The sequence below is a fragment of the Callospermophilus lateralis genome, chromosome 7 (genome assembly GCF_048772815.1).
Source record: "Callospermophilus lateralis isolate mCalLat2 chromosome 7, mCalLat2.hap1, whole genome shotgun sequence".
Classification (NCBI taxonomy): domain Eukaryota; kingdom Metazoa; phylum Chordata; class Mammalia; order Rodentia; family Sciuridae; genus Callospermophilus; species Callospermophilus lateralis.
In genome coordinates, this window is record NC_135311.1 from 116,749,030 (window position 1) to 116,776,546 (window position 27,517).

The following is a 27,517-nucleotide window of genomic DNA, read 5'->3' on the forward strand; positions in this document are numbered from 1 at the left end:
CACACCCCTAGAGCTACTCCCTCAGCCTAAAGTTTTAAGGAAAAAGATCAGGACAATTCTGAGTACTGATTGACATTTGGCTATTGTGTGCTCGTCCAGGTTGGAAGGGTTTAGAGGACAAATTCCTAGGATAATTAAGGTTGTGTTGGCTTAAGAAGAGACTATTGGGGGGGGGGCGGGGAGGATAGTGGGGATTGAACCGGGGGATTCACTAGCACTGAACTACATCCCCAGCCCTTTATTATTTTGAGACAGTCTTGCTAAGATGCTCAGGCTGAGCCTTGAACTTGCAATCCTCCTGCCTCAGCCTCCCAAGTCGTTGTGGATTACAGGTATAAGCCACCCCGCCGGATGAGAAGAACCTTCTTTATTTGGGGGTGGACCCAACTAGGAGCTCTGTGCCCTACTCCTAGGGTAACTAGGAGGTTGCTATGGCGGGGCAGCTTGGCGGTTGCTAGGGCAGGAGTGGTCGGGCGCTCCAAGCAGCTTGAAGCCTAAGACTGGAGCGGGGGCGGGGCCAGGGCCGGGGCCGGGGCCGGGAGTGAGAAGGCGCGCGCCGCGCGTTCGCAGGAAGTCGCGCCGGGGAAGAGCGTGGCGCGAGCGGAAGTGACGTATCCTCGCGCTCGTGGTCCTGCGTGGTTCACGCGCGTTCCCTCGGCGGGCCTGGGGAGTTCCGCGCTCGTTTACCCATCGACAGCCAGAACCGTCCCGGTCCCGTCGGCAAGATGGTGAAACCCAAGTTCAAAGGAAGGAGCACCATCAACCCCTCCAAGGCCAGCACAAACCCGGGTACGGGCTGCGGGGCTCGCGGAGGGGGAGCTTGGAGGAGACGTGGGGGAGGTCGGAGGAGGAGGAGGGCACCTGAGTGGCGTCGCTTGGGGTGACCTCTAGCCCAGTGGCTTTGGGGGATGAGAATGGAGAAGGCAACCAGCGTTTGAGGTGGTTTCTCAGTTGGGGACACCAGGGAGGTTTGACAGCTCGCTAGCCCGGCCGGCCGAACTGCAGTCACCTGGTTGAAAGGCGGTGGGGGTTGGGGACAGCGAAGCCCGGGCCTCTGGCAGCCTTGGGGACTCGCTAGCTGTGAGATGCAGAGAAAGATAGTTTGAGGGTGGCCTAGGCCGACCCCGTGGGCTTTTCACACGTAACCACACTCTCCTGCCACCTTAGCTTTGACCATTTAAACGAGAAAGGGCCCGTGCATTCTTCCTCGCCGGTAAAAATGACTAGGAAACCCTAGAGAGATAAGTATGGGCATTTCAGTCCAGGTGTTTTTTGGATATGTGTCTAAATTTTGGCAAGGTTCCACCTACAAGGTGAACAAGATAAGCTTGGTGGGGTGCGGGTGTCCCTTTCATTCCGATTTAGTTAATCAAACTTTGTTTTAAAATATGGTTAAGAATTTTTGTCCACCCAGCATGTGTTGAATGTTTTCCTGGATGGATGATAAATTAATCCAGTTTTTGTAGACTGGAATCTGAGAATATTATCCCCCAAAAGGCTGTCAGAGGTCATGTTTTTTTTTTTTTTTTTTTTTTTTGGTGAAGAGACTGAACCAAAATAGAGGATGTGGCTTGTCATGGTGGCCACACTTCTTAGTAGAGTCCCCAGTCCTATAATGCCAGGCAGTTTTTTACTTCAAGAGCAAGTGACTTGAAGGGCTCCTTAGGTGAGAAGCTAGGCTAGTATTACCTTGCTTATTTGACATTCTTTTTCTCTCTGGGGTAGAAGGAAGGATTCCTGCTTATTTTAATTAGTCTAAAATTGACAACTTTTTAATTAGGAAGTTAAGAAACTGGAGCATTAAGAACAATTCCATATTAAAACTGTAGTGTCTATGGTGCCTTGCATGTGTCAGGCACCAGTATTAGTTAAACTGAGACGTAGATAGGCGTCTTGAGTGTAAGAGCACAGATATTGATTTGGTTCTGGCTCTGCTGCTTCATAGCTTTGTGACTTTGGGCAAAGTGTCTGTGCCTTGATTTCTTAGCTGGCAGCATAGACATAATGTATCTCTATATGATTATTGTTTAGATTAAGTGAGATAATGACTGTAATATGGATAGTTCATTGTCATAATTAAGCTAAAATATTAGCTATTATCATATATAATCATATTGAAGATCAAAGATTGGATACATTTTTTCATACCATGTAGCTTTAAGTAATAGCTTATTGGAGCAACATATGGAAAAAATAGAGATTTTGTGGTGTAGTTTGTACAGTGTGGGTGAGCTACATGGTTCAATTTGAGCTGTGACCATCCTTATTGGTTATCAAATAGTGTACTGTTTACTTCTGCCCTTTCTAGATCGAGTACAGGGAGCAGGAGGCCAAAACATGAGGGACCGTGCCACCATCCGCCGCCTGAATATGTATAGACAAAAGGAGCGCAGGTGAGGACTGGGTATTGCCATTCTTTCCCCTTTCCTTTGTACCCTTGACTTGTAGCTGAGACCTGTTAAGCCTTTGGTGTTCCCACCCTCACTTTCCCCAAACAGGAGAAATATGTTGTCAAATACCACTTCTATATGAAGTCATTCATTTTTGGCTAAACGCATGGGTAGTGGATGGTGAAATAGTGATTGTTTCATAGTACTTTCAACAGGTGACAAGTGTCTTGCTCCTCACAGTCCAGGTCTCCACAAATGGCATTTTAAATCTCAGAATTAAATATCCATCAGGTAGAAATCAAAGTATATAGTTATGAAAACTGCCAGAAAAACTGTTTTTCAGTGCCAGACTTTTTAGATCACAACATTGTGGCACTTGGAAACTCATCCCAGCTCAGTTCTGCTGAGGCAGCCTCCACCCTAGGGACTTGCTGAGTGTGGCATTTTGCTAGCTGGTCTTAATTTGTTTGGTAATTAGATTCTTCATCTGTTCTAAAAGATGTGTCTAAAACACAAACGTCAGTGAACTTAATCTGCCTTAGTCACCTCTTTGCAGTTTGTTTTAGAATTTTGAGTTCCAGAGTAAATCATCCTCTACTTAAAATTCATTTAAACCAGGCTTCAAATAATTACCAAAAAACTCAAATATGTGATTTTTTTTTTTTAAAGCAAACAAACAATGAGCAGATTTTTAAACATAGCATTGTTACTCATCTAGCAGAAATCATTACGTGCTCTGTTGCAAGAGGTTAAATGACTTTTGGGCAATCTGTTTCAAATATAGAAGTACTTTTTGTTTACTGAAATCTGTACTGCATGATCATTTAAAAGAAAAAAAAGTCCTTTTGATGGAAAGGGTATTCTGTAAACCAAGCTTTGCTGTTGCCTTTCTTCTTTCGTCAAACCAGAATCTGTTATTTCCCCAATTTAGGAACAGTCGTGGTAAAGTGATTAAGCCTCTACAGTATCAGTCAACAGTAGCTTCTGGCACAGTGGCACGCGTAGAGCCAAATATTAAATGGTTTGGTGAGTACTGTCCCTTGTTATTTTGTGCAACAGAACGAATGTTGTATGGGAAAGACTAGAATGTTTAAACATCTAAAAGGCATTTTAAGTGTCTAAAAGGAGCTTTTGGTGAGTGAAACTCAAAAGTTATAGGAGGAAGAGATAAAAAGTACCCGTAATAGAAGAAGTACTGGGGAAAGTGGTGGATTTCTTAAGTCTCTTTTTGAAGAGAGCTTATCATTCTTAATTGTAAGTGAACTGTCTTAAGCAGATTAAAAACAATTCTTATTGACTAGCATTCCTAGACCTTGGAACTCTTACCCTTTAATTTCTGGTTGCCTAGAGAGATTACTGTTTGAAAGGTGGCCTTGCAGATGTGTTTGTGCCATTAACTCCCAGAGTGGATCTCACTGTTGGTGCTTCCAGGAGTGAATAGACTCTCTCCTATTGAGGCTTCTTCCTTTTGACTTTTCAGCTTTTCCCATGGCCATTGGTAAGATATGTGATGGTCATCATTTACCTGGTATTTGAACTCCTTGCTTGGGGGCAGATGGCAATGTCTTTTGAATGTCTTTTACACTTTTTGTTGGGATACCCCTTTAGAAGTGCAAAACAAAAAAGTGTCAAAAGGGGGATGAGGGATGTAGCCCAGTGCTAGAGTGTTTGCCTAGCATGTGCAAGGCCCAGGGTTCAATCCCAGTACACGGAAAAAAAAAAAGAAAGAAAGAAAGAAAAAAAAAAAAAAGACATGTCAAAGAAGACTGTAGAAGAGCATTTAGCATGGGTACTGGGACTATAGAGTACCTGAGTTTGGAATCAACTTCTGCCATTTGTATGAGTTTGGGTAAAATTGTTAAGTCTATTAATTTCTTATGTAAAATGAGAATAAACCTGTAATCTCAGGAACTTAGGAGGCTGAGGTAAGAGGATCACAAATTTGAGGCCAGCCTAGGCAACTTAGTGAGATCCTGTCTCAAAACTAAGAACAAAAGGGACTGGAGATACATGAGTGGTAAAGTGCTTCTGGGTTCAATCCCCAGTACTGCAAAACAAAAACAAAAAGAATAAAAATAGTACTAACTCACAAAACTGTTGTGGCAATTAAATTAATACATACATGTAAAGTGCTTGGAATAGTGCCTAATATACAGGGAGTGTCTTTTATGCATTTCTATCAACAGTGCCTTGATATTTTGAATTTTGTTATGCTGCTGCTATTTAATTGAGTACTTTCTTTAGGATCTGTCACTTAAGATGTTCTCCAGGGTGTGTTTCAGGGCTTCATTTTATTCTCTTTGGTGGATTTAGTGATTAATATTCGTAACCCTAAAAATTGTAACTACGACTATTGCATTTCTGAGCTTCAAGATTCCTGGTCTACATCAATTGATGAGCTGTGATTGGCTCCAGATTTCTTTGCCAGAATGAGAAGGAAGTAGGACATTTTTCAAATCTTAGTCCCTTAGTGATGTTTATTTTTCAGTTTCATTCAGCCAGGAAATTGGGCTTGGAAAACTGTTAAATTCCCTTGTATGTCTGGGTAGTAGATTAATTCATGGTATATGAATGTGGGAAGGGCAATTTCTTGGTTGTTTCCTCTCCTCTCTCAAGTTTGAAAATGACTGTGGGGATTGGATGTCTAGGTGCTTGGAGAGTAACTTAGCGTCATGCCTTTCATTGTATTGGTGGGAAGGTGGGTATAGAAGTAAAACTAAATTATTTATTAAATGGCAACATTCTTTATTTGTAAAACAGGAAACACACGTGTGATTAAGCAAGCATCATTACAAAAATTTCAAGAGGAAATGGATACAGTTATGAAGGATCCATACAAAGTTGTCATGAAGCAAAGCAAGTTACCAATGTCTCTTCTCCATGACCGAATCCAGCCTCATGTAAGATGTAGGGTATCTTTGGTGATAGAATTTCTCAGTCAGACTGCATGCAGGCAACCTGTCTAACCTGTTTGGCTTTAATAAACTTTGAACTTTCTGAGACTTCTCTGTTTATCTTTGTTAGGGTCCTCACTTTTAGTATGAATCAAGTTTTGTGAGGAATATGCTGTAGTGTAGTGAATCAAAACAGGTCTTCAAGCAAGACCTGAATTCTAGTCCTTACTCTGTCCCTTCATGTACCCTTTGTTAGGTTTCTCTGTGAGCCTTAACATTTTCTTCGGTATGCAAACTTGTCTTAGTGGTAATTCCATCAGACTGGGGGGAAATGTAGGATTAGGATCGAGTTGGAAGGAGGCCTTTGGTGTTGCTTGCTTGCTTCTTCGCTTTTGTGAGGCCCCTGGAAATGCTTTTCAGCCGGGGGAAAAGGTGCCATTCAGATTGGCTGTTGATTGCTGGAGTTGGAAGGACAATCTGGCAAGAGTGGGATGAGTGTCACATGGAACACAGACATCGTCTAATGTTGGCTTGCATGTTTTTGCTTGCATTGAATAATAATTCCCAGAAACATTGCCAGTACATACACTTCAGTTCCAGTATAAGGAGGGGAGGAAACATTGACATGCATACATGGATTAAGCAGTTCAAAGAAAAGTGTTTACTTGCAGAACAAAATAAAAACCAAGGCCTGGTTATTGCCTCAGGTTTTGTCAATTAGGTTTTGTTTTATGATGGACTAAAAGAATGGCACCTATTAGTGGAATGGCTGTTTTCTTTCAGGGAAACACATGAGTGCAATTCATGAACCACAGGCAAGTTGCTCATTTCCCTTGTTCTCTTTGTCTGTTCTCCCTAAAGCCATCTTCTAACCAGCTATTGAATCCTGTTTATGGGAAGAACAGAGAGGTTCTATTACAGATTTATTGCTTTGTTGCTTGTTCCAGTTGTTCCGTGCTCCTAAAATCCAGTACTTAAATATCTGATATGTAGGATGAAGGGTCTGCAGTTGGACTACTCAGCTTGGATTATGGTGCAGGAAAATTCTTAAATCAGTAGGTTTTCTGCTTTTGCCTTGAAAGCCCTTACCTATTTTATTTTAGTGTGATATCTGTTTGCTTTGAAATCTTGTTGTGCACATTTTAGTCAAATCGGATATACTTGGACTTTTGCACATTCAGCTTTTATGTATTAGAATGACTGTATTTCTGGCTGGGTGAGGTGGTACTCGCTAATAATCTCAGCTAAGGTGGAGGCTGAGGCAGGAGGATCACAAGTTCCAGACAGCCTTAGCAGTGTAGCAAGACACAGTCTCAAAATAGAAAATTAAGAATAAAATAGGGCTGGGATGTAGCTAGTAATAAAGTGCCCTGTGTTCATTTACCTATACCCAAAAGAATTAACTGTATTTCTGTAGAATACAATAAAAATGATGCAACTTACTTTACATGTGTATTTTAATAAGTACAATGTAGTAGGTTTATGGACACTGTATTTTCTAAGCTAAGATATATTCAGGAATAGTTTTGGTCATACTTGATTTTAGAACCTAATTCCTATGCAAAATATGATTCTTCTGTTTTGGGGATGTTCCCTGAGGATACCAAGTAAACTAAGAGGTGGATTAGAGAATCCAAGCAAGTGATAGTAGTTTAAAGATCTTTAAAGGTTGGAAGGGGAGATCAATTAAAGTTGTTCTGTCATCCTGAGGTTTGGAGTTTGTATCAAGGGGAAGGGGGTGATTTTACTTTATTTTTTAAAGGTGGTTCTCTGTTGGCTCTCAACATTCTGTTACGTGATAGATCCTAACTCAATCTTTGACTTTTATCCTGCTTCAAGAATTCCTATGCCTGTAACTCCTTACCGCACATCAAGTTCTAGTTAGTATCAAGTTCCTTTTATCACATCTAAAGTATTATTTTGGACTTTTGCTAGATGTTTTTCATCTAAAGACTTTCCATGTGCATTTAATAAAAATGTTACCTAAATTAGGGAAAATGTTATCTGAAACTAAAATGCATCTTACAAAACAAGCGATTCCTTTTCGCCATGAAAGAAATTAACTTCCAAGAAAAGGTTGGCATTTACAGTTGGTTTAAAAAAAAAACACAAATTTGAGTATGATTGTCCTTGACAAAATCTGTGAATTTGGCAGACTTTATGCACTCATTTGAAAACTCAAAAAAAAAAAAAAATAAGAAAAGATAAGTTAATTTTCATCATTGTAGCCTTAATTACATTTGACTAAACTTTATGATAAATGAAATAAAGCAGAGTTTTGGCAAATCTTAAACACAACTATTCATATTTGCTTTAATTTATTACTTTTGTGTTTCTCCAAAGAAGCTCACAGAATTTCAGAATAGAACAAGTGTTTGTGCTATTTAAATAAGCATTTCTGATTTGAAACTAGACCAAATTCATGTTCACTTAGATTTCAATGTGTGTTGAGCTCTGGAAAAATAAAGGCAGAAAACCTTTACCGGGTTGGTTTTTAAATTTTTGCTTTTCCTCAGTGCTTTCCTTAGTTTTATCTTTAATTCTCCTTTCCCTTTAGAACTCAAAGGTGCACATTCTTGATACTGAAAGTTTTGAAACTACATTTGGCCCTAAGTCTCAGAGGAAGCGGCCAAACCTATTTGCAAGTGATATGCAGTCTCTCGTAGAAAATGCTGAAATGTCCACTGACAGCTATGACAAGGGCAAGGATCGTGATTTGGTAACTGAGGATACTGGTGTGAGGTATGCTGTCAAAGTTTGCATGAGCCTCATCACTTGCTCTTCTGCAACAAAATGTTTTACCTATTTTGCCTGTATGAAGGGTTGATATAGAGAGTTCTCCTGTTCCCTTAGACCAGAAATATTGGTGGAATTCAGTCCAGACAGAAAACTATTTAGGATGGCTTGATTGTCACAGATCTCTTCATCCCCCAAATAAAAATAAATGATATTTTCTTCATCGATTATAATAGTAGTATATCCCATCATAGACAAATTAGAAAATACAGTTAAGTTGAAAAATGCAGCAAAAAGAAAATAATCCATAATCCCATTACTTCATTAAAAGCATTGTTAATACTTTGTTAACTATCAACAATTAAGCACTGAGTATTTATGGTGGCCTGTGATCCTCTGAAGATAACATAGAAAATTATGAACCCACATAAAGTAGTGGAATTTTTTTTAAAGTTGATGGATCTTTATTTTATTCATTTATTTATTTATATGTGGTGCTGAGAATAGAACCTAGTGCCTCACACATGCTAGGCAAGTGCTCTACCACTGAGCCATGGCCCCAGCTCCAAGTAGTGGAACTTTGTTGTTTTGTTTTCATTTAGTTTTGTTTTGGAGCTGAAGAGAGGAATAGTCCATAACTCATCAAATTCATGTAGGGGATCCATAACCCAAAGAAGGTTCAGAATCAGTCACTGATACTTATCCTTTTAGGTCTTCCTTATACTCATTTTTTATTTACAAATATAATACCTTACATCTATTTTAACTTGTCTTTTATTTGTGTCTTCCTGTGTTACTGAGAATATATTTGCTGGGTGTGGTGGTGCATGCCTGTAATCCTAGCAGCTCTGAAGGCTGGGGCAGGAGGATTACAGCTTTGAAACCAGCCTCGGCAACTTAGCAAGGCTGTAAGCAACCCAGTGAGACCTGTCTCAAATAAAAAGTGCTGGGATGTGGCTCAGAGTTTAAGCACCCTTGGGTTCAATCCCTGGTAACAAAAATATAAGAATAAAACCAAGCCAGCCTCAGCAAGTTAGCAATAGATATCCTGTCTCAATATTAAAAAACAAAATTAGTGGCTGGGTGCAGTGGCACATATCTGTTTTTGCTTGGCCTCAAAAGGCCAGACATTATCCCTAGTGGGTTCAAAGCTTGTGGCTGACAGCAATGAGGTCACTTCGCTGCTGTCACTGGACAATGCCCCTTCACATTAATAGGGCAAAACCTCCCTCTAGTTAGAGAAACTTGTACGGGGAAATGGAGCCCTGCAGTGCTAATATCGGTGGCTCCAAAAGCTGAGGCAGGAGGATTTTGAGTTCAAAGCCAGCCTTAGCAATTTAGTGAAGCCCTGAGCAACTCAGTGAGACCCTATCTCTAGAATACAAAAAAGGACTGGAGATGTGGCTCCGTGGTTAAGTGTTCCTGGGTTCAATTCCCAGTACAAAAAAAAAAAAAATTTTTTTTAAAGTGTTGGGGATGTAGCTCAGTTGTAAAGCTCTCCTAGGTTTAATCCCCCGTAATAATCCCCTCCCCCACAAAAAATAATATATTTCCATGTCAATCACCTACACGTAATGTTTATTATCAGCGGTATTTTGTTGTGGCCAGTCTGACTTAGACATTTGTGCTGGTTTATGGTTCTACCATATGGTAAATAACCTGAGGGAGAATGATCAGTGTGGCTAAATGTCTTCATCCTTAATTATTCCCCAAAGATAAATCCTACAGGGCACATTATAGTGTTAAATGTGTGCATGTTTTTCGATGGGCTGCTGCCACATTTTCTAGTTTAGCTTCTCTTGAGAGGTTTACACTGCAGGGCTCCATTTTCCCCCACAAGTCTCTCTAACAAGAGGGAGGTTTTGCCCTATTAATGTGAAGGGGCATTGTCCAATGATAGCAGCAATGTGACCTCATTGCTGTCAGCCCACCAGCTTTGGACCTTCTAGAGATAATGTCAGGCCTTTTGAGGCCAAGTAAAAACAGGCGCAAGTCCGTTCACAAGAATTATTTGAACTTTCTACTTGGGTTCATGTCTTCTTCTGATTAGAATTTTTTTCTTCCTCCAAAATGTACAGTAGGTAATGGAGAAAGGCAAAGCTATTTTTGTTTTGTTTCCTTGGGTAAATGTTTTTGAAACTAGTAAATAAACAGACTAAAAAATGTCATTTATCGAAAAAATGTCCTTACTTTACATAGTATCTATGAGTATAGATGGTGATTCAGATCCTGCCAAGGATATTTCATGATTCTTTGACATTGAGCCTCATTACAACTGGTTAGTTTTTTATTGTAGTGAAATATACCGAAAATTTACCATTTTAAGCTAGGAGCGGTGTCACCTGCTTTTAATCCCAGTCACCTTGGGGGGCTAAGGCAAAAGGATCACAAGTTTGAGGCCAGCTTCAGCAACTTAGCAAGGCTCTGAGACCCTGTCTCAAGATATAAAAGGTCTGGGGATGTGGCTTAGTGGTAAAGTGCCCCTGGGCTCAATCCTTGGTATTTAAAAAAAAAAAAAAAAAATACCATCCTAAGTATGCAGTTCAACGCCATTAAGTACATTTACATTATACAATCATCACTATTGCCCACCTCCCAAACTTTATCCCACTGAAACCATGTGTCCTTTTAGTGCTAATTCCTGCTCCCTTCTGCCCGAGCCCCTGTTAACTACCATTTAAGTGTTTGACTCACCTACGTACCTGCCTCTTGTAAGTGGAATCATGCAGTATTTGTCCTTTTGTGCCTGCCTTATTTCACTTAATGTCTTCAAGGTTTATCCATGTTGTATCATGTGCCGGAATTTCTTTCCCTTTAAAACTAGATAATATTCCATTCATGTGTTTATCATATTGTTGTTTATCCACTCATCTATTGATGGACTCTTGGGTATGGTTAGTTCTAAAATTCAATCTGGGAGTCGGCCATGGTGGCACATGCCTGTAATCTCAGCCGCTTGAGAGGCTGAGTTCAAAGCCAGCCTCAGCAGCTTAGCAAGACCCTGTCTCTAAATAAAATATAAAAAGGGCTGGAGATGTGGCTTAGTGGTTAAGTGTACCTGGGTTCAATCCCCAGTACAAACAAACAGAAAACTTTAAAATTTAGTTTGCAGACTAGGGATGTGGCTCAGTGGTAGAGTGCTTGCTTGGCATGTATAAGGCCTTCAGTTCAATCCCCAGTACTGCAAAAAAGAAAACAAAAACGTTTCTCTGTAAAATTGTTTTCAGTCCATCTCTACTGGTTTTGATACCATTTTCTCTGATATGTTGGACTTTTCCCTAAAACATCCTTTTAGTCTTGATAGTGCTTCTTTTGCTCATTTGGAGTGCTTTCTTGTTTAGAAATGAAGCCCAAGAAGAGATCTACAAAAAGGGACAGTCCAAAAGAATATGGGGTGAACTCTACAAGGTAAGACTCTAATATTCTCACAAATGAGTGAGTGATTTGTGCCCTCACGAGCACAGATTTTGATATAGGGATGCTGTGTCACAGTACAGACTCTGACCCATTCTGTCCTCTATCCCTCCCAAAGAAACCAGGATGTTGCAGCCAGGCACATACTGCCTTTGTTGTAAGTGATCACATTTTTTTTAAATAATGTTTTTTTAGTTATCAATGGACCTTTTATTTAATTTATTAATTTGTCTATATGTGGTGCTGGGAATTGAACCCAGTGCCTCACACATGCCAGGCAAGTACTCTTCCGTGGAGCCATAACCCCAACCTGTAAGTGATTGCATTTTAAAAATTTCTTTTATAAGAGTAAAAGCTACCTTATGCATTCATATATTTCCTTTTGATATTTAGATTTCCTACCAAAATGGTGTTCTTATTTAGATTCATCTTACATGGTTAGAGCCACATGAGAAGTTTTAAATTAGTCCAGCTGTTTTGTTTTATAGCTGAGAACTCTTATCTGGAAAGGGTTAATACCCTACGAGCTTGTTGGTGGAAAAAGCCTGATCCAAACAATGCTTTTTAACTAGTTGAGGTATTGGCTTTATTTTGTTTTAGTTGTATATAAACACAATACCTTTTATTTATTTTTATGTGGTGCTGAGGATTGAACCCAGTGCCTCACATGTGCTAGGCAAGCGCTCTACCACTGAGCCACAACCACAGCCCCTAACTCGTGTTTTGAGTCTGTGTAATAATATTCTAGGAAGAAAGACCTTTAAGCATAGTCTCATAATTAAACAGCATCTAATAGGAAACTAAGACTATAAAGGTAAATTAAATAATTTCGTTTTCTAGAAAAATACATGAGACTTATAATACTAGAAACTTATGGAAGTGATAGATTAAGTTTAATAATCTCTAGTAGTTATGAGATGAAATAGGTCTTATCCAAGTTGGCTTTCCTATTTGAAATTTGTTAAGTTTCAAATAGTTACAGGTTGAAAAATCTTGAATTTTTTCATCACTTGCCCACATTCAAGTGTCAGATTGAGGTTGGCTAGCATCTGTTCTCACCAGACTTGAGTTGTGGTTGTCTCTAAATATTATTTCCTCAGTTTCCTTAAATGTCATCTCTCTTTAATTTTCTCTATACTGTAGCAAACCATTTCTGTCTCTTGAATTCACAGGTGATAGATTCATCAGATGTTGTTGTTCAAGTTCTTGATGCTAGAGATCCAATGGGTACCCGTTCCTCTCATATTGAGGCTTACTTAAAAAAGGAAAAACCCTGGAAACATCTTATTTTTGTGCTCAACAAATGTGACCTTGTTCCAACCTGGGCCACAGTAAGTACAGCTACTGATAAAACACAAGACTCTCAAGGCCACTCAGCTCTTGTACACTTTGAGTTATCTGTTAACACATCAGTTTCATGGTCTCTGGGCATTAAGACATTAAGGTATTGTACTCTTGAGCAGTTAGTCGTTTTTGGAGTGTTCTTACTGAAACAACCAAAGTGAGCTTCACCAATGGTGGGTAGCAGCAACTCCTTTTGTTCTCTGGTCGTCTGTAATGGGACAGCTGCAGGGCCCCCAAGGACAGGCGAGTGTGTGCCCTGTCAGAAGGCAGCAGCTGCCATAGCTACTAGCCTGCTCCACATTGCGTTCCATTAATTGCATTTAGTAGCAATGAAGGCATTTTTGGAATATTGTTTTTGTGGTTATGAGACAAAAGACAAAGCATTAAAACAATTAGACTTGAAAGAACATTTCAAAGAATTATAACTAGCATTTTCCCTTAGGCAACAGTGCATTTGAAACACAATTCAAACTGTAATTCAAGCTTCGATTCTTCCACATGTTATAAATAAACAAGCTCCAATTTACCAGTGTATTTTCTTTTTTCCTTTTAGAAAAGATGGGTTGCTGTCCTCTCTCAGGACTATCCTACCCTTGCCTTCCATGCAAGTCTCACCAACCCCTTTGGCAAAGGAGCATTCATTCAGCTTCTTCGGCAGTTTGGAAAGGTATGAAGACCTGCTCTGTTGTTCTAGGAATTTGGTAGCTGGGAGTTTGTGTGCAGATCACTTGCCGCTGTGCATCAAAAGTTGCCAGCCTCACTTCCCTCCATGTATTCTAGAGATGTAAAAATGTGTAGAGCCTGTGAAGTATGAGGGATCCTGAGGTGTTTTCTCACTCCACCTTTGCCCCACTCCTGGATTCCCTTTCTGCCACATTCTGGTCCGGTGGATGTCTTCCCTGCACTCTGTGTGTCCACATATTATAAATAAACAAGCTCCAATTTACCAATGTATTTTCTTCTTTCCCTTTAGAAACGATGGGTTGCTGTCCTCTCTTTCTTTGGTTTGCGAGGCCTACCTTGCTTCTTCCTCCCTCGGGGCCTATGTATCATCCTTTGGCCTGGAGAGGGCGCTGCCCACATTCAAGCCTCAGATGCCAGTTGTCATGGATGCCCTGGGACCAGATCACTCTCTCAGATGTCTTAAAACTTATCTTCATGCTCTTATCTGTAATTGTGTGTGTATTTTTGATTAATTCTACCTGTCTTCTAACGAAAAACACATGTCACCTGTGCCACCCTTTCCCTCTTCCCAGAAGGAAACACTTCCAAGTACTCTTAGCCATCATTTCTGGTATTTTTCTTCATGTTGTTAACACATGCCTATCATTTGATCTTTTGAACTTCCCTAATTCTCTTCCTTGTTTAAGATACTTTTAATTTCCTGCTCTGGAAAGTGAGGATTAAATGTGTGTGTGTGCACGCGCATGCGCATGTACATTCTGAGGGTTGAACCCAGTGCCTTATGCATGCTAAGTATATGACTATAACACCGAGCCACACTTCCAGTAGTGATTAGATTTCTTACAGTCACCTTCCCTCCACACGTACTTTCCTCCTCCTGCTTTCCCTATAGAATTGGACAGTGTTGGACCACATCATTATTCAATCAGTGTTTATGTTGTTATGTTTGTGTGAAACACTAGTGTAGCTGAGTCACTCTGTGATACGATTAGAATTCCTTTCTGATGAAAACCTTTGTTTTTCTCTGGTGTTAATTTGTTCTTTTTATGTTTGTGTCTATTACTAATAGTCCAGAGATGCTCTGGTAGAGTGGGAATGTGTCCACATGTAACAGGATCTGCCTTGGTGGCCAGCCCTTGGTCCTCCCTCCAGTTGACGGGAACTGACTATTCCTAGGCCTGCTGTGGTCTTCCTGGGATTTCCTTTCACTATCTTCATTCCCAGGGCTTTTTCCTATGTTGGATCACTTTTATTTTTGTCCAATTTACTCCTTCTGTTTTTGTTTTATGGTGTTTTTTTTTTGTTGTTGTTGTTGTTGTTTTTTTTTTTTTTTTTTTTTTTTTTTGATGTGGGTAGGGGGATGCTGGAGATTGAAGCCAGGAGATGCTGAGCCACATCCCCAGCCTGATTTTTTATGTTTTATTTGGAGACAGGGTCTTGCTGATTTGCTAAGGCTGGCCTTGAACTTGTGATCCTTCTGCCTCTGCCTCCTGAGTCACTAGGATTATAGGCATATGCAGCTGTACCCTCCTGAAGGAATTTATTACTTGTGGTTATGAGACAAAAGACAAAGCATTAAAACAATTAGACTTGAAAGAACATTTCAAAGAATTATAATTAATTATAATTAATTCCTTGAATTAGTTATAATTTTATTTTCTAAAAGTTACCTGAGAATTTATTTTCTAAAAGTTACCTGAGAAGGGGTGCTTCACAAGAACTGTTTTGTTTTGTTTTTTTACTTTGAGACAATGTCTTGCTAAGTTGCTCAGGGTGCCCTTGAATTTGTGATCCTCTTGCTTCCACCTCCTGAATGGTTGTGATTTTTGTGGCTGTGATCTTTTTAGAAAATTTCTCTTTTGGAATTTCACAGTATTGTGTCTGAAGCTGGGTCTCTTATTGTGGAGTGAGCTAGGCATTCCATGGGACATCCAGCCTGGTATTGTCTGTTTCTTTGAAATTTCCTTTTCACTATCCATCATCTTTTTCTCATTCAGGAATTTGATTTTTACCTCTTGGCTTAATTCTTGAATTTTCATATCTTTTCTTGATTTTAGTACTTAATTATTTTGCTCAGTTTTCTTGACTTGTTTATCTAGTTCTTCTGTCACAAAATGTATTTTTTTCTGGTCACTCTTGATTTTTAATTTCTGAAAGCTCTTACCTCTTTTTTCCCTACCTCTTATACATCACTTTACATCTATAATATCCTCTTTGTCTCTCTGAGAATGTTAATGGTAGTGATGTTTTCAAGTTTTCCTTATTCCCAACATTGACTTTGTTGGCTCCAAGTTTCTTTGTTTTACTGTCTTTTCTGCTAGTCATGTTTCAAATGGTTATTCTCCATATTTCAGAATACTTTACTGGTGTGGTGGTATGAGCCTTTAATCCCAGCTGCTCAAGAGCCGAGGCAGGAGGATGGCCTAAGCCTTGGAATTCAAGATTGCCCTGATAAAATAGAAAGATTTCATCTGAACAAAGGAATAAGGCACCAAAAAATGATTTTTAAAAAATTTTTGGCATAGTGGCTTATTGACTGATAGATTTCATTGTGGGGTGATTAGATAGTGACCCAGATATTTTGTTGTAAAACAGATGTCACTGTTGATAGGTCTTTTTTTATTATGGTTGTATCTCTAAAACAGTCTTCTAATTTCTAGCCCTGGCAGGTATATAAACCTGGCTGCCAGCTAAATGTGGTGGGGAACACCTGAGATCCCAGAAACTTGGCAGGTTCAGGCAAGAAAATCACAAGTTCAAGGCCAAACTGAGCAACTTAATAAGACCCTGCCTCAAAATTTAAAAAAAAAAAAAAAAAGTTTAAAAGGGCTGGGGATGTAACTCAGTGATAGAACACCTCTGTATCAATCCCTAGTACAGCTGCTGGGTCGTGAGCTCTCTCTGGGAATAGGAACAAGGTCTCACTGTTTGATACTTAGGCTTTGAGTGTATGACTTGGGAAATAGCCTTTTGCTGCTGGTATATTTAAAAGGATCCATTTTAGGTTAGAAAATAAAACATTTTCAGACATGCAGGGTCTCAAAATCAGGATTTCCTGAGGACCTGGACTTCTTGGGGAATAGAGAAGCCATGTGCTTGTGCTGAGTGAGGGTGGGGAACAAGGGGTTTGGCCACTTGCCAGAGCCAGGCCTTTGGCTTTTAGTCCTCTTCTCAAAGGTACCCAACATTTAATTTCAGGACTTTGTGTTATTCCTTGAAATTATCATTCAATGTTTATGAATTTTTTCTTGACCTACACATTGTTAACCTTAAAACATTCAAGGGTAATTTCATGTGGATACCGAGGAAATGACTTGCCTCTGATTTATTAATCAATATTTGTGTGCAGCTCACTGAGGCTGTGTAGCTGGTATGTGTCTAGGCTTCCAATCACGTACCAACAGGTTTGTGCTATATCCTTCAGATCAGCAGATTAGCAGTTTATCTTAAGGGATATTCATGACTGAACAGATGTGGTGTGTATTCCTTTTTTGCACAGTTGCACACTGATAAGAAACAGATCAGCGTGGGGTTCATCGGCTACCCAAATGTTGGCAAGAGCTCTGTGATAAACACGCTGCGCTCCAAGAAAGTTTGTAACGTGGCCCCCATTGCAGGTGAAACCAAGGTACGTCTGACTTGGGCTTGACTTCCACGTATTTTATTTCTGTCATGGGTGATTGTTTCAGACATAGGGATTTCTGTCTCTCCCCCTTACACTTTTTCTTTCTTTTCTTCTGGGGATCAAACCCAGGGCCCTGCACATGCTAGGCAAGCATGCGGCCACTGAGCCACACCACCAGCCCTATCTGCTTTGCTTGGATAAAACCACTGTTGGCAGTTTAGTTCTCCATATACTAATTTTGAATGTACCAGGGTTTTTTTTTTTTTGTTGTTGTTGTTGTTTGTTTTGCTTTCCATTTCAGTAAGACTTGAGCATACTTCTTATGCTACTGTGTAGCTTTGGTGTAATTTAGTTAAGGCCATTTATATTTAAGCCTATTTCAAATTGCCATACCAGCCTTTTACTTTTTTTTGGGGGGGTACTGGGGAGTGAACTCAGATGTACCCAACCACTGAGCCACATCCCCAGCCCTATTTTTTATTTTATTTAGAAACACAGTCTTACTGAGTTTCTTAGCACCGTGCCATTACTGAGGCTGGCTTTGAATTAGTGATTTTTTCTGTCAGCCTCCCGAGCCGCTGGGGTTAAGAATTCCTGGCTGAGCATGGTGGCACATACTCATAACCATGGCAACTTGGGAGGCTGAACCAGGAAGATCACAAATTTGAGGCCAGACTCCACAGTCTAGCAAGATAGTTGTCTCAAAAATAAAGCCAGGCATAGTGGTGCAAACCTTTAATCTTAGCAACTCTGGAGGCTGAGGCAAGAGGATTATATGTTTGTGGTTAGTCTCAACTATATAATGAGGCCCTAAGCAACTTAGGGAGACCATGTCTCAAAAAGAACTGGGGATGTGGCTCAGTGGTTGAGAACCCCTGGATTCAGTCCCTGATACAAACAACAACATCAAGAAAATGGTGTGGTGGTTGGAATGTAGCTTGGTAGTAGAGCATCTCTGGGTTCAGTCCTCAGTAACCCACACCACAAAAAAAAGAAAACTCCACTTTCTGGTAGAATCCGAGAGTGGGGGGCCAGGGAACAGAGTGTTTGGGGAATAGCATGGTTTGGTTTAGAGGTAAAGAGACAAACAGTACTCTGCTTCCAGACCACTTTAAACCCAGAGAATGGTTCACTGGGTGTTTCTGTGTGATGCTAAATGAAAATCCTGTCTCTGCATAATTTTTGCACTCTTAGCTGATGAAACCTGGGTCCTTGGTGGAAGTGTTGTGGGTGTGGCACAAACAGGAGAAAAGCACTGGATTATCCTGCAGGTTGCTTTGCTTTGACTCCTCCCTTCACTCTGTGCTTCTACTGCAGCAGCCGTGCGATTGTGTGACGTGTAGCTCTGAGCATTTGACTGAGGGGTGTCTCTGCTTTCGACTGCAGGTCTGGCAGTACATCACCTTGATGCGGCGCATATTCCTGATTGACTGTCCAGGTGTGGTTTACCCCTCTGAGGACTCGGAAACAGACATTGTGCTGAAAGGAGTTGTGAGTAATTTGGTCCCAAAGCCTCTGTTGCCTTTTGGGAAGTTTCTTAGGGAACACTGGAAACCTTTGCTTTCTTCCCATTCACAAGGCAGTTTGGGGTCAGCCTGTCTAACCAAACTTCAGGCACATGATGCTGCACAGGGCAGCCTCTCTCTCCACTTCAGCCTACTTGAGGAGTTAGTGAAACCATGAGCATATCTGGTCAGTATCATCTGTAGCAGTTTGTAGTTTACACACAGGATCCAAAGGGAAGCAGGGCCTATTTATGTTCAGTGATAATTCATCTTAGAGGGTTTATGGGTTGAGTCATTTTGGAGCCCAGTCATTTCCTCATTTGTTTCTGAATACAATCAAAAACTCTGAAGACTCCCCTTGACCTTAACCATGCATCCTGTGTACATTCTTCCCTTCCATTCTTAAAACAATTCCATTCTTTTCGAGTTCTGGAATTGGCAGGCTGTTAATTATTTCTGCAAATGGGTAGCAGGAAGCATTCCATGGTCAAACTGCTTATGGAAGCCACACAGTTTTGGTGAACTGTTAGAAAAGTTGAATTCTGGGCTCCATGGCCTGGTATTTTCTGTGGTGTTTCCTGCTGCCAGCCATATGTAGCCATCTCAGAGAGAGACTCCTGCCAAGTCCACTCGCCCTGTAATACTGAAACCTATTTCATGTTATGAAGAACACCAGAAACTTCCCTACCTCCTTACAAGCAAGAGATTTCTATGCACATGTAGGTTCAAGTTGAAAAAATTAAGACTCCTGAAGACCACATTGGTGCTGTCCTTGAGCGGGCAAAGCCAGAATATATCAGCAAGACATACAAGATTGATTCCTGGGAGAACGCTGAGGACTTTCTTGGGAAGCTCGCTTTTCGCACTGGGAAGTTACTAAAGGTGATCCAGAGTCTAAGAGAATTTGGGCTGGTATACACTACAGGCATGTGTGTGTTTAGTGTGGAACTATTCTGTGTGCATTGTGTGAACAGTGTGAAACTAACCAAAAAGTGATGGTGAATAGCTGCGACAGCTGAAGTGCCCCCAAATTGGAGGTGGCGTTGTTCTTTGAATTTAATTGGGAATCTTTCCTAACATTTCAGGGTGGAGAGCCTGACTTGCGGACTGTGGGTAAGATGGTTCTCAATGACTGGCAGAGGGGCCGGATTCCTTTCTTCGTCAAGCCACCCAATGCAGAGCCACCAGCTGATCCCCAGGTAAGAATATGGTGGACCCAACTCTTGGAAAGCGTGATTGTCTACTCCGATGTGGTGTAACTTCTGGTTGCCTCTCTCAGTAGAGCATCTTTCTTTGTGGTAGATATCTCAGCTGCAGTGTCTCATTCCAGAGTGCCACTACCATAACATTTATTCGTTTGTTTATTTATTTGAGATAGGGTCTGACTAAGCTGCTGAGGCTGGCCTCTAACTTGTGGTCCTCCTGCTTCAGCCTTCCCAGTTGCTGTGATTATAGGCATGCATCACTGTGCTGGGCCCATGACTATATTTATTTTAAGAAAAAAAATTTAGTTGAAGATGAACATAATACCTTTATTTTATTTAGGCATTTTTATGTGGTGCTGAGAATCAAACCCCATGCCTCATATGCTAGGCAAGTGCTCTACCATTGAGCTACAGCCCCAGCCACCACCACCCCCGCCCTTCCCCACCATTACTTTTGAGAGTGGTGTCAGAGACTAATAAGCAGAAATAAAATAGGAGACCAAGCTTAAATACCAGCTTATTAAATGTAAGGGATCTTCTGGTACCTCTGTCTTTTCTTCTGTATGAGGAATGGAGGCACTGCTAAGATTCATTTGTTTAACAAACATTTGTTAGAACCAACCATGTGCCAAGTGCATCATGCACACCTGTAATCCTAGCAATTTGGGAGGTTTGAGGCAGAGAAATTACGAATTGGAGGCTAGCCTCAACAACTTAGTGAGGTCCTATGCAACTTAGCAAGAGCCTGTCTCAAAATATAGAATGAGTCAGGTGTGATGGCCCACTCCTGCAGTCTCGGCAGCTCAGGAGGCTAAGGCAAGAGGATCACAAGTTCAAAGCCAGTCTTAGCAATTCAGCAAGACCCTGTTTCTAAATAAAAATCAAAAAAGAGCTGGGGTAGTGGTGCCCCTGAGTTCAATCCCCAGCACCTAGATAGATAGATAGATAGATAGATAGAAAGAACTGGGGATGTGGCTGAGTGTTATGTGCCCCTGTCTCTCCTGGTCCTGCTCACAGTTCATCATGTAGAGGTGATGCTTATGGAAAGAAGTCTTAGATTTGGAGCCTCTGACCTGGGTCAGGAAACTCCCTGGTTCCCTGACCTGGACAGTGAGCTGCCTCAAGGTTCAAGGCTCTTTTTAGGGCCTGTTTCAAAACTCAACCAAGTCTCTTGAAGTGGTAACTTCAAATTTTGCTTCTGTTTGGGTACTTATAGTTCTGGTTTCCTCTTAAAGATACTATTTTCAGAGTTGTAGTTGTAGCTAGATAATACCAGTTGGAACATTTTCCCAAAATTTTTAAATTTAAAATATCTGAAGTGATGTTGATGAATTTTCCTTCTTCGCTCCCCTGCTACACACACACCCAAATTCTGTGCAGAATAGCTCCTCTCCCTTTTTGTTGTATATTAGGTCATTCATTTGTTGAGACATTCACTCACCTGCACTCCACCAGTGGAGGATCTGCTGTGGCCCGAGCCCTCAGGGTACTGGAGATGCTGCAATGATTAGTGGGCAGGGCCCTGATATTCCTCTGTGTGCGTATGCGTGTCCCCAGATATGTGTCATTTCCCCACACCAATTCTGCAGTTCTCTAACACCAGCTGTGTGTCCAACAATTTCATAGGATTCTTGGAATTAGCGTGGACCCCACAAGTTGAGAGCTCTGTCCCACAGGGTTGCTCTCACTTCAGCTGCCAGTGGGATTCCCAGACAACTCCCACTTAGGCCCTACTGATCGCACATTTAGGGGTTCTAAGATTTGATAATTTTCTGGAACAAAACAGTTTAGGAAGGTGCTTGCCTTATGATTACCAGTTTATTACAGATGATAGAGGTAAGTAAGGGACGGCAAAGTGAGAGATGCCTGGAGCATGGGTGGAAGAGCAGGGAGCTTCTGGGTGCTTTCATGGTCTACAGGCACGTCAGCCTGGAAGCCCTTGAGCCCCATCAGGGAAGAATGGTTATGAGGCTTCTTACACAGACACATTGATCAAGTCAGTGGCCATTGGTGATTGGGCTCCAGCTCCCCCTCCTTCCCCAGAGGTTGGGTGGGGCTGAAGGTCATGCCTTTGTCTTTCTGGAGACCAGCCTCCATTCTGAAGCTACCTGGGAATCCCATCATAAGTCATCATATTAACTTATGCAGGTGTGAGAGAGAGGGGCTTATGAATAGCAAAAGAGACCCTTGGCCCTCAGGAAATGCCAAGATTTTTAGGAGCTCTGGGACAAAAACTAAATGTTATCTGTCTCCCTAAATACATACATAAAAAATGTATCAAGAAGTGTCATGTGCTATGAGGAAAACTCAACCGGGGTAAGGTGTTGAGGCAGGCAGAGAAGGTCTCTTGTGAGTGGGGAGCTTGGGAAGGGCTTCTGAGAAGTGGCTTTCTAGCAGTGAACTTCAGGTTTGGAGCCTTTCAGTTGTCTTGGGAGGAGAACATTCCAGGCAAGGGGAGCAGCACAGCCAGAGCACCTGAGATGGGGTGTCCGTGGCCTACGCAGAGTGCTGGAGAGAAGTGGCTGGCTGAGTTGGAGGGGCAGGAGGCTGGGTCTAAACCAGCTGGAAGTCTGTGTGCTTGTGAGTCTATGTGGAAACATTGGACTTACCTCAGTCCTTCTTTCCTTTCTAGTCATTAAGTTTAGGTAATGAGTTCGCATAATTCTTAAGAACTATCCTGCTGGGGCTGGGGGTATAACTCAGTGGTAGAGTATTTGCCTAACATGCAGAAGGTCGTGGGTTCCATATCTAACCTAGCCCCCAAAACTATTACGTTCTCCTACGCTGTGAGTCTTTCCTTTCTTTTTCTCTATTGGTGATGCAGAAACCTCTTGAACTTGAAAGCTAAAAATTGCCTCACTAGAAAAATGGACAATTCTCCTGGATTTTATGGATTCCTGACATATTTAGTGCTTTGCAACTGGTTCTTTTTTTTTTTTTTTCCAGCTAGAGATTGAGCCTAGTACTTGGTGCATGCTAGGCAAACACTCCACCACCAAGCTACTTCCTCAGCCCTACATACCTGCTCTTCTTTGGGAAATCATTTGAGTTCTGTGAAAAAAATCCAGTTATTCCAGCATTCTTGGACTTTCTTCTTTTAAGATGCCTCCTCCTCACATGCCTCTCCTGGTCCTGTTCACTGTTCAGCTCTTGTTTCATCTTCATATGGTGCCATGTGCTTATCTCAGTAGCTCCATGTTCATCACAGTACTCTCCAGGAACATCTAGGGAACATTACCTGTCTCTACTAAATGATCGATTGGTTTTCCCTGGTTCAGTACTGTTAAAATGGGTGCATCTTTTAGAAGGGCATATCAGTTCCTTTGATCCTTTGTTTCTGGGTCTGACATATATTGGCTTAGAATAGATGAAGGATGTGACTCAAATGTAGATATTTTCCGTATTTTTCTTGGTTCTAAGATGTTGGCTGCTCATTCAAGAGCAAGGTGTGAGCTCAGGCATTTGCTTCCTTTTCTGATTCTGTTTCTCTCCTGGCATCTGCTCCTTCTTGGCCTCAATAGCTTCCACCACCCTCATCTTTGGAAATTGCCACAGAAACAACCCAGAACAACCCAGAAGAGGAAACCACAGAAACTGTAGGTAAAGGGTCAGAATCCGTCATTGAGGGAAAAAAAGAAGAGGACAGTTCCTGCAATGCCAGCTCAGAGATGCAGCAGATCCTCACACGGGTTCGCCAGAACTTTGGCAAAATCAATGTAGTGCCCCAGTTTTCTGGGGATGACCTGGTTCCTGTGGAGGTGTCAGATATTGAAGAAGAGCTGGAGAGCTTGTCTGCTGAGGAGGAGGAAGAAGAAGAGCAGCCAGGGGAGGAAGGCGAGGCCGAGTCTTACCAGGAGTCCCTGGAAGAGCCAGGGCAAAGTGACACCAAAGCAGTCATTAAAGCCCTGGATGAGAAGATTGCAAAATACCAGAAGTTTTTAAACAAAGCCAAGGCTAAAAAGTTTTCAGCCGTCAGGTAATATTTTCACCATTAAATGAATTGCATTTGTTCTTTTCCCCAAAACTTGCCAGAAGTATGGGGAAAAGTGCTTTTGTTTTTAGTGCTAGGGGTGGAATTCGGGGCCTTGAGTGCACTAGGCAAATGTTCTACCACTGAGCCTACCCGCCCCTGTCCTGCAGTACTTATGTGTGGGTGGTGGTCATTGCAGATTTTAAGAAGAAATTGTGTGAATCTTGTCACATTTAGCTCCCTGAAGCATGAGAAAATTAGTTATCCAGTATCTTAGAAATGCCCAAGGAACTCCACCAACTTTTTCCCCCTGGTGTTAACAGGAGTGGAGTTTCTTTATTTTAGAGGTTGTTGCAGGTCTCCAAGGCACCCTGCTGCGGGTGACTGAAGAGAATGTTGGGCTGCTTCATTACTTTGCTTTTCTGTTTCAGAATATCCAAGGGGTTAAGTGAAATGGTTTTTGCCAAACCTGAAGAAAAGAGAAAATCATCTAAAGAAGAAAATGATATAGGTGAAGATACATTATTTAAATAATTTAAATGTGACTTGCATCTTTAGAATTTTGGGAACCTAAGTTGAACTTCCAGGTGACCTCTACTAGCATCCACACAGATACTTACCCTATCTGGCACATGACCTGGTTCTCTATAGTATTAATCATACAAATTGGGTTATCTGCTTCTCATTGTTCACTTTGTCAGGATTAACTTGGCAATTCAGGAATCATCTTCCTAAGAAGGGTACAGTGTTAGTCTAAGAATCTAAGGGTGGGTCCTCAAACAAATTGGAGCAGGGACATTACATGAATTTGTTCTTGACCCCTTTTGACCGACAGCTTCCACATCAGGAATGTTTATGTGACACGAAAGCAAACCCTACTATAGTCTGTGGGGTCTGACCTGACCTGGCACCCTCCCCACCCTGCCTCGTCCTGCTTTACTGTATGCTGTGCTCACCTGCCCCATCCACTGGCCACCTTCCTCCTCCTCTCCACCATGGAATTCAAGGGCAAACTTTGAATAGAAAATTCCTTTTTTTTTTTTTCCCCCATGTGTGTTTTATATATCATTTAGATCCAGCACCTACTAAAAAGGGAAGGAAGCGGAAGGCTCAGAGGGAAGAAGAACGTTCAAGTAAAACTCCAAGGACACTTACATCTAAGGAAGTAAGTGCTTTAGTTCCCAAGACTCAGGTGTAGAAAGTAGGGAGAAGTGCAGTTCTCAGGATGCACTTTCTGAAACGAATGTGGGTCTAGAGCTGAATCCTAGGAACCCCAGTCCTCAGCTACCTGGTTGAAGTCACTTAAATAGGGTCAAGAGGTGGCCAACTGGACAGATGTCATAGTCCATGGAATTTGTTCCTGGGTACTGTCTAACACTTTGTGACCTACCTTTTGTAAGAGTTGGTGGTTTTGTGTGGTCCCTGGGAGATGACCCGAGGAGCAGAACTGGCTAGGCAGGCAGATCACTGACCTCCACGAGAGCAGTTTTGTGACCGTGCTCTGTGGAGTTGGAGCAAGCCCTCCAGGGAGAACAGATTTTCAGGAATGCCACAAAGGATTCAGGCATCAGAGGTGGGGTTGAGGGTTGGACCAAATATGAATCAGGAAGGGGTCAACAGGTCTGTGGGGGGAACCTCTCTTTGCCCTGTTTCACTAGTTGCAAGGGAGGTAGAGTGGTGAGAGACAGGCTCCTGTTTTACGACTTTCAGCGCTTGATTGGGTTTTTCTTTTTTTTTTGTAGCGAAGGCGAGCAGCACGGCAGCAGCAATCCAGAAAAGTTGGTGTGCGCTACTATGAAACACACAACGTGAAAAATAGGAACAGGAACAAAAAGAAGACCAATGACTCCGAGGGACAAAAACACAGACACAAAAGATTCAGACATAAGCAGTAACATGTAAAAAATTGTTTATTAAATTATATTATACAAAAATATACAATTAGAAATTGTAGTCATTTTCTTCATGCCCACTTGGCATTTCTAAGGACACAGTGCACGTGTTCTGAGGCTTGACAGATGCAGCCATTCACTGGTGCCGGTGAAAATAAAGCCCTCAGCCCTACTGAGTTCCATCGTCAAGTCCATTGACCTCTTCAAACACTTGAGTCAGCTCCGAGTTCCTCCAGAGTGTGCCTCTGGCTGTCTGTGTGCTGAAATGGGGTCTGAGATCCACAGGGTGCAGAGTGGTATTTCCTTTGAACTGCCAGGCAGCAGCGTGTGTGGAAGCTCATAGAGCTGTAGCATGTTTCAAGGATGTTTGGTATATCTGGTCGTACTTTAAGATATGAGGAAAAAGCTCTGGCAACTTTTGTCCCTCATTAAGTGGACCCATTTAGGACATGCATGCTTTGCTGTCACGAGTCATGGGACCACAGATCTCAGGGAATGGAGTTCTTTCCCATGAAGATGGCAGCATAGGCAGGTCACTTGAGTGGACTTATAATTCCTCAAGACACTGGGTACGGGTCAAAGCTGTGGCTTGCAACCTGAGATTAGAGTGGTGGGGTGTGCTCTAGGAACACAGCTCTTGTGGGACTAGTTTTCCCAGTGAGCCTTGAAGCCCTAATCGGGAAGGGTGTTATGTTAGAGCTCTGCCAAGGAGTCAGTCTGTCTTTGCACTTCAAGGGATACTGAGTGGCATTTCAACCCCGTGAAATGGTAGTGCCTTCCTAAGGAACCAGACTTGGGAAACTTAAACTGCATGATGGATGTCACCTGGCTTGCTACCCTGGTCTGCCCAGAATTAAGGATTTGTGTCACTAATTCAATCCTCTGAGTCTACAGAAGCTGTCTGCAGGCCATTAATAATTAGCATGGCCCCTGGGCACAGTGGCATATGGTTGTAATCCCAGCCACTTGGGAGGCTGAAGCAGGGGGATTGCAAGTTCGAAGCCAGCCTCAGCAATTTAGTGAGACAATGCCTCAAAATTTTAAAAGACTAGCTCAGTGGTAGAGCTCCCCTGGGTTCAGTCCCCAGTACCATGCACACACACACGCACACACACAAAGTAATAGAAAGTGCATACAAGAGACGGTTACCTCTCCAGTTGTTTAAACAGGTAACTATGGGGATGTGGAGTCAAAGTTCAATTTTCTGCAGAATAAGGTGAACGATGTCTATGGGAGGGAGGAGCTGAGGTGTGGACAGCTCACAAAGGACACTGGGACTTGGATTCCTTTCCAGCAAACATTTACTTCCTCCGCAGCCTGGGTCTGCTGCTGCCACTGTTCCCTGACCTCTTAGACTGAGGAAGAGATCCAGTTGATGTGGTGGGTGGGGATGAGACCATACAGCAGAAAACCAAAGCTCCAAAATGAGTTACCAAAACTGCATTGGTTAGGAATGAAAATGGAATGACCGAGGCCAGAGAAGCCCCAGTTAGGATACAAGGGGACCTGTGAACCAGACATTTGAGAGACAGGAGTAGCTTCCTTTGGCCACAGATGGATGGTGGATGAGATGGGAAAGCAGTTCCTTCTCAGTCTTACTATTTGAGTTGGCGAATCTCCTGGTTGGCCCACAAGTTGCATACCAAGACTATCAGGGTCACGCCACCCTCTTGCCTAACCAGGAGCCTGGTTGCCAGACTGTAGGTGTCCCATGACACTGGGGCAATAGTGTGACTTCTGACAAATGTATAGGTGGTGGTCAGGGGAGGGGATGGCTTGTTCACTCAGGAAACTAGCTTTTTATTACAAAGGGCTTGTGATGGGGTGGTAGTGTTCGCTGAGACCCATATGGAAATTA

The 27,517-nt window shown here is 42.0% G+C and overlaps 1 protein-coding gene across 1 annotated transcript; it reads left to right on the plus strand.

The window, feature by feature from the left end:
* Positions 1-626: 626 nt before the first annotated feature.
* On the plus strand, positions 627-25,708 carry Gnl2 (G protein nucleolar 2). Its single transcript, XM_076860727.2, has 16 exons — positions 627-789; positions 2,309-2,393; positions 3,322-3,416; positions 5,151-5,290; positions 7,842-8,026; positions 11,362-11,428; positions 12,607-12,765; positions 13,332-13,445; positions 16,962-17,090; positions 18,474-18,578; positions 19,316-19,474; positions 19,678-19,791; positions 23,319-23,773; positions 24,199-24,278; positions 24,841-24,932; positions 25,510-25,708. The coding sequence occupies exons 1-16, from the start codon at positions 726-728 to the stop codon at positions 25,660-25,662; spliced, it is 2,196 nt and encodes a 731-aa protein (XP_076716842.2). The 5' UTR covers positions 627-725; the 3' UTR covers positions 25,663-25,708.
* Positions 25,709-27,517: the final 1,809 nt, after the last annotated feature.